The sequence below is a fragment of the Mytilus trossulus genome, chromosome 4, assembly GCF_036588685.1.
Source record: "Mytilus trossulus isolate FHL-02 chromosome 4, PNRI_Mtr1.1.1.hap1, whole genome shotgun sequence".
NCBI classification, from domain to species: Eukaryota; Metazoa; Mollusca; class Bivalvia; order Mytilida; family Mytilidae; genus Mytilus; species Mytilus trossulus.
In genome coordinates this window covers 83,795,004-83,807,044 of record NC_086376.1, presented here as the reverse complement: position 1 = coordinate 83,807,044, position 12,041 = coordinate 83,795,004, and the positions used below count along the sequence as shown (strand labels likewise).

At 30.7% G+C, this 12,041-nt stretch overlaps 1 protein-coding gene across 1 annotated transcript; it reads right to left on the bottom strand.

Annotated features, from left to right (window-relative positions):
• Window positions 1-345: 345 nt before the first annotated feature.
• Window positions 346-10,838, bottom strand: LOC134716164 (ATP synthase subunit alpha, mitochondrial-like). Its single transcript, XM_063578960.1, has 10 exons — window positions 10,657-10,838; window positions 9,502-9,577; window positions 8,831-8,997; window positions 6,245-6,418; window positions 5,234-5,400; window positions 4,689-4,837; window positions 2,962-3,113; window positions 2,019-2,351; window positions 1,426-1,570; window positions 346-750 (listed from the first exon to the last, which is right to left on the bottom strand). The coding sequence occupies exons 1-10, from the start codon at window positions 10,714-10,716 to the stop codon at window positions 518-520; spliced, it is 1,656 nt and encodes a 551-aa protein (XP_063435030.1). The 5' UTR covers window positions 10,717-10,838; the 3' UTR covers window positions 346-517.
• Window positions 10,839-12,041: the final 1,203 nt, after the last annotated feature.

Sequence of the window (12,041 nt, the reverse complement as noted above, 5' to 3'; positions counted from 1 at the left end):
TTAAATCAACTAAGAAATTTCATCCATTTCTTGGTGATCAAATAGAACATTGCAACATTATCTCTGACAGCATGACAATCTCAAGATCTCCAATTTGTTTAATTTTGAATATTTGGTTGTTTATTTGATGAATTACCAGATCTTATATTTATTTTGTATGAACAAGTTTCCTGTATTCAACATTTTGTTAATAATTGATACATATAAATATCCTAATCAGGCAACACATTATTTTAGAAGTGTGCAAAAGACATAGAAACAGGTATTTTTCTTGGAAAATAAAGTAAACAAACTTCTTTCCACTGTTAGACCAACAAGGCTAATGAAGTAAAAAAAAGTCTGAAACTATGTAGAATAACTTTACTCTTGTTGTTTTTTACACATTTAGACGTCATTAAGAGTCGGAACAAGAATTGATCTGTGTTGTAATAATAACTAACTCACACAGCAATAATGATATCACACATTCATAAATAGTCATTGTACAAATTGGTCTTAGCACTAAAAATCTCTTCTTTTAACCCTCAAATCCTGAAAGGAAATTTAGAACAACTTGTTTCAATTTAGCATCAGAGTCTTCAGTAATCATGTTGTCTTTTGCAATTGTTGCTAACAATTCTTTTTGGCTGCCTTTAATGTGTTGTAAAAATGCTGACTCGAAAGCAGTGATTTTTGATGGATCTAATTTGTCTAAATGTCCTCTGACTCCAGCATAAATAATGCATACTTGTTCTTCAATGGGCATGGGTACTGAAAATAAACAGATGACATATAAAATAGATGTAACTAATTCAAACTGCTGTTGCAGTTGCAATGCAACTATTTAAAATAAAAGCTAAGCGCCAGATTCAAGAGTCACCAAAACCTTACTTAAAAACAGTATAATGAAATATTTTCATAATAAACAAAACCTTCTAAAATTCCATTTAGAAAATTAAAATGAAGACGCAATATTCAATGAAATTTTTAACTACGAAGAAAATCAATTAAGCCTTATGAAATGGTCCTTCATTCTTCCACCTCCCTTAATTTTTACATGGTCTTTCTTTTCAATTTAAAATCTTTTATTTATAATTTTACCATTTCTTTATCAATAAGGTAAAATCGTATTTTTTGTGAGTGTATTCAGTGTAGTTTTTTTCTGTGGGGTTGATAAAATATTTAAGCAGATGTGTAGGTCTTTTTTTATTATTATCATGATTACCCTATAACCAGGTTATTTATAAGTATAAACTTTACTTTGGTTAATTATTGATTGGACTTACCATATTGTCCTTGTTTAAGAAGCTCAGTTAATCGGACTCCTCTGTTGAGTAAGTTTTGGTTAATTATTGATTGGACTTACCATATTGTCCTTGTTTAAGAAGCTCAGTTAATCGGACTCCTCTGTTGAGTAAGTTTTGGTTAATTATTGATTGGACTTACCATATTGTCCTTGTTTAAGAAGCTCAGTTAATCGGACTCCTCTGTTGAGTAAGTTTTGTGTAGCTTGATCTAAATCAGATCCGAACTGGGCAAAAGCAGCTACTTCTCTGTACTGAGCCAATTCCAATTTCATGGAACCTGCAACCTATAAGTTATCATCCATGAATTAATATATTATATTTTGTATATTTTTATATTTATAATACTGTCTAACCGTAGTTTAAACCCTTTTAAGAGAAATGATATTCATTTGAAAATATTGTCATGTTTCTTATTGACATGTATCCTACATCATCTTTGTAGTTTGCAATATTAATAATAAGCCATTTGTATACCTATATAAAGTCCCTGTAGTTAACTGACGACTGATCTTCTCTCATAAATGTGCAAGTCAGTTAAAACCTTGGAATTACTGAATTGTTCACTTTATAAGAGTGTATTTTAAGATTATTCTTACCCAAAATAAATTATGTACAATCAGCCTGGGCAATTCTTAATAACATCCATCACTTATGTTAATGCTAAACTATTCAGCTTTTCTATTACCTCCACAACTTTTAAAACAGTTACTTAAATTTACAGTATTATTTTACCTGTTTCATGGATTTAGTTTGAGCAGCTGCTCCTACTCTGCTTACAGACAATCCTACGTTAATGGCTGGTCGGATACCTTTGAAGAACAATTCTGTCTCCAAGAAGATCTGTCCGTCTGTAATGGAAATGACATTGGTTGGGATGTAGGCTGATACGTCACCAGCTTGTGTTTCAATGACTGGAAGGGCAGTTAAAGATCCACCACCATGGCTATCGTTCATCTTAGCTGCTCTCTCCAGTAATCTAGAGTGGAGGTAGAATACATCACCAGGGTAGGCCTCACGACCTGGAGGACGACGTAGCAACAATGACATCTGACGGTAAGCTACAGCCTGTAACAAACAATCATTAGCAATAAGTTTGAGTTGAGTTTATTTGAAATATTTCATTTTGCTATGAGCTACCTGCAACTAATTAATTTTGTAATATTAAGTAATTTAATTAGAGTATTATTTGCATGGTTCCAAAATAATGCACAAGAAATATATATGCATTATTTCAACCAGTTGTATACTTATCATTTAATTAATGTGTTTGAGCTTTTGACATTGCTATTTGATAAGAGACTTTTCCTTTTAACTTTTCTTTGCAAGTTCTATATTTTTGTTATTTCATATTTTAAAAATACAATTTCAGTCATTGGAATGGACAGAAAAAGACAATCCATTAAACCTACCCCTATACAATTGTGAGTATGTCAATATTTCTGAATACAATTAATAGCCTTGGTCTCTTAATCCTTTAGTATTTTGGATGAATTCATGTGATGGATGGAGGCACTGCAACAAATTACACTACAGAGCAATTTTTGATAGTTCAATACTTGTGTGAATGTATTTTTTGCATAATTCTGCACATTTTAACCTTAATATTTATGACACACCATATAATGGTGTACAACAATAATGATTAAGTATCAATATTCAAACTTAAGTTTTATACCTGTTTTGACAAATCGTCATAAATGATGACAGCATGCATGCCATTGTCTCTGAAGTATTCACCCATAGCACAACCAGAATATGGAGCCAAGTACTGAAGGGGAGCAGCATCAGAGGCTGTGGCACTGACAATGATGGTGTATTTAATAGCATCTGAAAGATTCAAAATATATTTATGGCAAAGAATTAAATCAACAATTATATAATATGTACCTTAAAGATCATTTAAACTATTGCATAATGTGAAACTTATCTTAACTTCATTTTAAATCTAAATGAAAGCAAGTCATTATGACACTATAAATCAGGAGTCCTTTTTTGAATTCCCCTTCATCAGGAATACTCAAATGTAAAAATTTATACTTCAAGGATGTATACTTAGGCCATGATTTTTTATTTTGTTGGTTTACGGATCCGCCGACCCGATTTTGCCTATTCCTAGAATAAAAATAAAATTGACTTTTCATGCTTTTTTATTCCCGCCGACCCAAACAAATACATTATCCCTGAAAAATAATCAAATTCTTCTTTCTTATGAAATGAAATGCATGAATCACTAACAAAATTGATAACACTCTCTGTTGTGAAAAATAAAACTTCCAGTTTACGTTTCTAAAAATAGACAAATCAATTATAACTGACCTTGAAATGTCGTTTACACAAATAATTTTGCGGAACGAAATCTGTGTTTAAAACCCATTACACAATAAGTTCGTTTCCCTTATTTGTCATCAGTCTGTAAGATGCATAATTTCATAGAAATAGATTTGTCCAAATGTGGACAGGTGGAAAGCACCTTGGAAGTAAAAGTTCTGAATATCAACAAGTCATTTAGAATTTTCTTGTTTCATGGATAATAAAAAAAAATATTGTCCATTTGGATTAAAAACGGGAATGCATGACACTAGATTAACCGGATATTCTTGTTTTTTCCGTGGACGATTCTATTACGTTTTTGACACGTGTGTTGAAACTTATTTTTGTACGACGTTTTTTACATTTTTTTCTTTTTCAGTTTTCGTTTTTGAAGATCATTACTCACCAAGTTTTCTGGAATTGATTAAGAGCTATGCGAATTTGGTTTTCTTGTTTGTGAAAAGACGATTTAATTTCATCTTTGTCTGTGAACACCCCCCTTTTTACAGCAAATCATTAGACAATGTCATGCGATATTTATGACAGCTGAGCAAGAATTTTTCATCAAACTAAAATTTGAAATGATGACAAAATAGCATAAAAACATTTTGTTAGAAAGGTGAAATGTATATTTATTTTGCATTTTTTTTCTGTCTTGAAAAGATATTTTTTTCTTTTTTTTTCCCCGACCGACTGACCTGACTTTTTCATGGGGAAAATCCGTAAACCAACAAATTAAAAAAACGTGGCCTTAATACAAGAGAGGTTTTATAATATGATTAAAAGGGATGTAAGAAAAATGGCAAAAAATTTAACTTTGCGAAATTCATTTTTTAATTTAATCAAATATCTATCCCGACTTTTCAGTCAATATTCATTATTGTCAATTAGCCATTACCTTCTGCTTTGATAGTGCTATTGTTTTCCAATAAGTTTCTTTACTATGCACTGATAAGATTTACTATCAGTTTCAAACAAAATATTATGTTTTATTTTCATTGGATTTTTTTAATTTCAGTATTGACATGTATTTGCTATATCAGTGTATAAACGTCAATGAGGAAAGAATATACATATTTTCACAATACTAACCAGTATCAGTGAGACGTTTTACAATCTGTGCTACAGTTGATCTTTTCTGTCCAATGGCTACGTAGATACAGTAAAGTTTGTTTTTCTCATCTGTTCCTTCATTGAATTTCTTCTGGTTAATGATGGTATCAATAGCAATGGCAGTTTTTCTGTATAACAAAAATTGGGTTGTCATTATTTTCATTAAATTAATGATCAATTGTTATTTTAATTAAATGAGATAAGTACATGCTGGATATCACACCTGCTTTACTGACCATGAATTTATGTTTAAAGTTTCACTATCAATAATTCTAGTAAAGGAGGTCCAGGTGAGATGAACCCTGTCAAGACTGACATTAACAAATATGTTAATGCATTGTATTTGAGAAACAATACTTATTGGCTTCCTCCCGATGTAGCGCAAACAATACAAAAATATCAACTTGTTGAATTGAAATTATCAAACAAGAAAATGCAGATTTTTACTTTTGGGCAAGTAACAATTTACTCTAAATTAAATACTTAATTATAAATAACATGTAAATATGAACACTGTTACATACCCTGTCTGTCTGTCACCAATGATCAATTCTCTCTGTCCTCTACCAATTGGTACCAAGCTATCTACAGCTTTGATTCCAGTCTGCATAGGTTCTTTTACTGAGATACGTGGAATGATACCAGGAGCTTTGACACCTACTCTGGCTCTTTCTGTTGTTCCAAGTGGTCCCTAAGAACAAAAAATATTTTTAACAATCTGTTGACACAAGATATGTCTCGTCTGTAAATAATTTTGATACTCATCCAAATGTTGAATAAAAATGGGAATGAACATATAAACTATGCAAAACTTTTAAATTAAATTAACACTGACTGAGGTTGCACCACAAAATATTCTCTAAAATTGATATGCCAATGTTCACACTTATTTCGTACAAAGTGTGTATCGTATATCAATTTGAAACGTCATAAGTGGTTGTCCTTTAACTAACCTAATCACAAACTTGATTATGAAACGATGCAATTTGTCAAAAGACAATAAACGATTTCAAATAAATTTCATGGAGATAAGATATTTTAATGTTGATACCATCTGCATACCAAATATCTAGACTTTCCTAATCGAAAACTTTGGCAGAGAGAGTACGCCTTAGTGTGACTTGCAACTTCCTTCTGGCAAAGCGCAGTATAGAATACTGTAAATTTATCATTTCAGAAATTATTGCTATGTTTCTATTATTCATGTTATTGCGAAAAATTCAACAGGATTGTAATCGCAATAATTAAACTTGAATTTTGAAATTGTTTATATGAAGTAAACAGAATGTCATATCTAAGACAACAGTCATTTAACTGAGCAAATTGATAACATTTCCCGTTTAACTTTAATGTCGGACCAGATGTAAATCAGCGACTATTATATAAAATTTTATTGCTTTCAAATGTCAAAGATATTATGACAATATTTGAAATTGATCTTGTGGAACAAATAAGGAGACACCATGTGCCCTACGAAATTGGCTTAGCTGGAACATGGACATCTTAATGAACAGAATATGTTGTACAAGCCTTACCTTTCCATCAATAGGAATACCTAAAGCATCAACAACTCTTCCTAAAATTTCCTTTCCAATTGGTACATCTACAATGGCGCCAGTTCTCTTGACAATATCACCTTCTTTGATGAGTTTGTCGTTTCCAAAAACTACAACACCAACATTGTCTCTTTCCAAATTCAAGGCCATGCCCTATAAAAGAAAATTTAGAAAAGATTTTGTTTTACATCACTTTTCTGAACTGACTGTATTCTTTGTGAATGCTATGTAGTGATTTAAAATAAAAAGAGAAGAGGTTTGTGAATTTATGATAAACTGTGCAAACCAATAAATATAAAAAAAAAGCCTCAAATACATTAAAAGCCATGGATATTGGCTTTTATAAAAGCAGGTTACAGTTTGGTTTTATTGATATTGTTGTCAGATGATAGAAAGATAACCAGTGTTCTCCCCAGGATTTTTGGATAGCACCAGGGTAACACGTGACGAAATGAATTTTACAATATTTTGTGTCGCGTTGCGTCGCTTATTTTTTTTCTTGTTGGTTTTTGTCATTACCTTTTTGCCTTTGTTTTGTTTACTGTGGTACTGTGTTGTATGGACTTTGGGTCAGAACATTATTGGTAGAAAAAGTAAATCAATAAAACAGTTTGTATACTTTAATATCTTTGAAAAAGAAAAGAAAGCACAATTAGTCTTTAAACTAAAGTCACTTTTATTTTTGGATCAAGCCATTTTGTCCCAATACTTGTAGTTACACTTCACATTCCCCATGTTAGATTTGACCATAACAATGAACTTTGAACAACATTAATTTTTGTTACAGAACCCTCAGTAAATTGAAAACTACTTTCAATTCTTTTTAACAACAGTTTTATTTATTTTCTTATGCATCTTAGTTATTATTTTTAAAATTTAAGTTTATAAATACTTTATTTCAATTGTATTAGTATTTATAAACTCACATTCCTATTAAGTTTAGGCACAATCAGCTTTTTTAACCCTGTGCAAATTGGGGTACATATCTATTTAATATAAAATGACAAAATGTATGTGTATCAATAAAGGTATCATTCTCTAAAATAATTTGCAAAACATTTTTGTTGGTATGTTCTAAGAATTTGTTTATCCTTAATGTAACATTCTAATATAATTTTGCATTCAATTTGTACTTTATTTTAATTTTCAATGAGAAATTATATGTGAGGAGCATTTATTTGAAATAAGCAAAATCAGGGGAAATAACTCCACAATTAATTTCTATAACAGTCAAATTATTTTGACTAAAGACTGACGTAAAAGAGTTCATTCACAAATGTCTGCTTGTCCCCTATTACAAGTCTGTTATTAAAAATATGATCTCTTAATTAATTAAAACATAAGAGAATCATGTACATCGATTAAATCCAATCATCAATGTTAACCTCAACAGGTAAATCGATCACGTGGTATAAACAATATACCTGTCAATACTGGATTAAACTGATTAGAACTGGTCAATTTTCATGGAAAATTTTAACCCTCACTGAAAGTTGAAGTCATTTAAAACTTTACCGATTTTAAACGAATTTTTTACCGAAAACTTTAGCACCACGGAGAAAAATTATACATCGCGGCAAGAACGATACCACCGCGGTAGAAAATTATACATCGCGGGCCCGTGGTCCTTTAAGGGCCTGGGGAGAACACTGATAACTATTGTCGAGTAGGAACCAGAAACCTATCAGAACTTTAATTTATTATTTGAATTTTTCAGTTATTCATGTAGTTTAATTTCATTCAATATCTAAAAATTACAATGTATATTTTTTTGCAAATTTATCTTTATTACACAAGAGAATGTTTTAAAAACAAATAAAAAAATTTAAAGGTCAAATAATCAAATATTTAGCCATTACAACAGGTGCTTATCAATGTTAAAATTTTCATAATACTTTATTTCCAAGATAGTCCTTTTTTCTGTCATCTATTTCATTTGAAACAGAGAAGTCATGTGATAACATCACAAATCAACCATGCACAATAGTGTGTGATTTTCTTTGGGTTTTAATTTAAATGAGGTTTTCCACAATCCCCTTTAATTATATATCGGAGATGAAGATTTATTACAGATACATGTACATACCTAATTAGGCAAGAAAAAAAAAAAAGTAAATAGTTTATTAAAGTGTCACATATTGATTGACATAAATATAAGCAACATTATATAAATATATACACATAAAACAATCTATATCCAGCCATAAAAACGACTTATGAGACACTAAAAAGCTTAAAATTCTATAAAAATTTCAAATATATTCCGTAAAAACATACAAGTCACCAAAAAAAGTCACCATTAAAATTAAAAATCACTATATTCAATAAATATATATATATATAAAAATTGTCGAAATCGGACTTTCCTGGTAAAATTAAAATAATAAAACTCTGAAGCTAGTAAAAATTTCATGAAGAGCAGTTAAACAATTTTCTTCGCCAGAAAAATTTATATAAAAATTTGCAAAGGAAATATTGTATATCAGAACAGTTCATAATTTCAATAAATTTGTTATCTATGTCAAGACAAGGTAAGTAAAGTAGTATTATTATTTAAGTTTCTACCTTCAATCCACTAGAGAACTCCACCATCTCTTCTGCCTGGATGTTTTTAAGACCATACACACGAGCAATACCATCTCCAATTGATAATACTCTTCCGGTTTCCTCTAAATTTGTCTGTGTTTGTTGTCCCAATATTCTTTCCTCCAAGATTGAGGACACCTCTGCTCCTATTAAACAAAAAATCTTTCATATTTTTGTTGATAAACTTTGAACAGCATCTAATATTTCTGGACCCAACTAATTAATGAGCAACTCATTTAAAATACTTATTTTGACCATTTCCCCAAGAATATTATTAACAGTACTACAAACCCAATATCTCTATTCAATTTTATCAATATGAACAATCATTGATATGTTTTAATGCATCGTTAAAATACATTTCATAATGAATGACAAATTAACTTGCCACTAATCGTTTCAATATTTGAATAAATGTATCATAAGACGCAATGTTTTGCAGAAATAAAATGTTTATAATCATGGACATGATGTAAGGAGCTAAATTATCAAATAATATTCTAAATATTAATAATATAATAAAATTATGTTTATCTACTGCTGCATTCTTTGGTTGATGTGACACAGTATGTAACTTTAAATATATTCACAAATCAAAATGATGGCTACGTCGCTAGATAACAACCCTAATTGATCCTTTTGTATAATACCTGTATTGTAAAGTGGAGACGAAGAAGAGATGTTTCTAGTTGCAACACAGCCAGCACCCAGGGCATGACGGCAAACCTGTAATAAACACAAGAACATACATACATGTTATGTTTTTTGGCTTTAATCTGATTAATATATGAAGTCAATAGTATGGAAAAGCTAAATGTAAAATAAGCAAGGTTGTTGTTTTGCCTTTGGTTTTGAATATAAACACTGAACAAATTATCTTGAAAAATAAAAGGTGTTTTAACTCTATGAATTTGGAATTGATGGAGATTTTTTCCTTTAGGTTTTCATTAGTCCTTTGAATTTAATGACAGTGACCTGAAGATTTTTATACTGTGTTGCGCAATTGTTCAAGTGCCTCTGTCGAGACTTAAAGAGATGAATGTCATCGTGTCTCCTGGACTTTTCTACGTGCAATATATGCATCTTTGACAACTTAAGTGGTGGTATCTCCTTTATTTAAGAACTACACAATACCAAAAGGCATTAAGGTTATACATATCGGCTCTAAACAAAATTTAAGATTTTAAAAATTCTGTGTTCAAACATGTCCCAAGTCAGATATCTTTCATGGCATAAGCTATATAATTTCCTGGCATTTGAATAAAAACTGAGAAATGTAAACAAAAGAATGGATCACTTGTCTCAATTTTTTCTCTAAATATGCCTGTGGATGAACCCCCTGCCAAAAATCAAAATGTCAGAGATGAGATTTATTACCCTTCGCAGTTTCTAGTTGTTTTGGACATTTCATTATCCTTTCATTCTTGGATAGCTATATCCATCACCATATTAAATTACTCGAAAGATTCGTATAGTAAACTTGAAAGCCATACATTAAATTTGCAGTTCAAGTTGAAGAAACTGAAAGACTACTTTGACCTTGAAAAAACAGTGTGTTAATCGTGCAACCATAGCGATACTACTCAATAAAAAACTTGTGCATAGGGAAAAATAGCATATCCAGTAAAGCAATTTCAACAGATCATCATAAAAGTACTGTAATCCTACATTGGATACCACTAACTCTGAAAGTCATCAGGTCAGATAAACATAACCGGCTCTTTTCATAATAAAAATACAGGTGAAAGTAATGTACTTGCAACTAATTTCATGCGATTAATCTCATAACAAATATTTATATTAACCTTTGTTGCCGCCCTGGGAAGCTGTCGAGCTATAGATGATGCTAATCGGGCTGAAAGCATGTTTACGTTGTGTGTTTCTCGTCTGTGCCCGACGAATATGGCCGAATGTAGACCCGTGAACTTGACAAGGAGAAACCCGTAGGTTATTCCAAATTGCGACTTTAACAGGACGAACTTAGAGTATTATCAAATCAATAATCAATGACAATAACTCATAGCAACCTCAAAATAAGACAGTTTTAAAACTGTTAGAGGCCATAAACCCAAATTTTTTATGTTTTTTTTAATATGTTATTTGCTCAATTAATTAAAATCACCTTTTTATCTGAAGTTTTTAGTTCTCTTTTTCACAGTTTGTCACATCAGATCAGATCATATCACAGTTTAATTTTAAATGTGTATTACGTACATGGTCTATAGCTAATGGCTAAAGGCCTATAGTCAAGGATTTATAATTCAAAATATATATTTTAATAATTAGGAATTGCAGGAACAGTTTTATAGTGTTGAATCAAGAAAAAACCTGCATTTTATTTTTGGTTTCAAGATTCATATATATCTAGGACCGAACAATGGAATATGCAGAATGGTATTGGATTGCTGTCGTTCATACCTAGGATTTTAATTAAACTTGTTTTATCGCCGGAAAATCGTTAAATATATGATACAGAGTGTGGCCATAAGTATTCGTTACTTGAGATTTTTCGCTATATATTCATTGTATATAAAAAAAAAAATCAAAACTTTGAACTATTTAAGGGTCATTTTTTGTATGATTTTAACAGAGACATGTATTATATGTCTCTGATTTTAAGCAACTTGATACCAATAGAAACAGAATTGTTAAAGGTTTATTTGTTTGGTTATATTTTGTTTGTGAATCCTTTTCCCTTTTTTTCACAAGATTAACACACATATTATTTTCGGTTTAGAAATTCGCTATATATTCGATCAAATTAAATTATGAAAAAAAGTATTGTATGTGCTCACAAGAGATAACAAAAACATCTGAAGTCAAAACCATTACCAAAAAGTCAAACGTACTTTAAGACAATTCTACGTCTTTTAAGGCCTTGTTGATAAAAATCCAACCATAAATGCCCTTAAAATACTTTTTGAAAAAATGTGTTTTTATATGAAATGTATAGCAAAAAAAATGTAGGTGACGAATACTTTTGGCCAGGTTCTGTTTATTCAGTTCATCATTTTGGCGGAGACTAAAACGGAGAGGCGCCCAATTCAATCTGATAAGCCGGTCGAACTGAATAAACTGACAATGACATGGCCATGAAAGCCCTGAAAAATACCATGATAGACAAAGAGACAAATAACAGTGCCCAAAACACAAAATATACAAAACTAAAGACTGACCGTTCCTGGGAGAA

What these genes read in the sequence shown, in the direction of transcription:
- LOC134716164 (XM_063578960.1), bottom strand. Translation starts at nt 10,716, where the DNA reads ATGCTTTCAGCCCGATTAGCATCATCTATAGCTCGACAGCTTCCCAGG. An exon ending in GTATTCCTATTGATGGAAAG is followed by an intron (nt 5,401 to 6,244) that starts GTAAGGCTTGTA and finishes TTTTGTTCTTAG; the next exon opens with GGACCACTTGGAACAACAGA. An exon ending in AAACTAAATCCATGAAACAG is followed by an intron (nt 1,571 to 2,018) that starts GTAAAATAATAC and finishes GATAACTTATAG; the next exon opens with GTTGCAGGTTCCATGAAATT.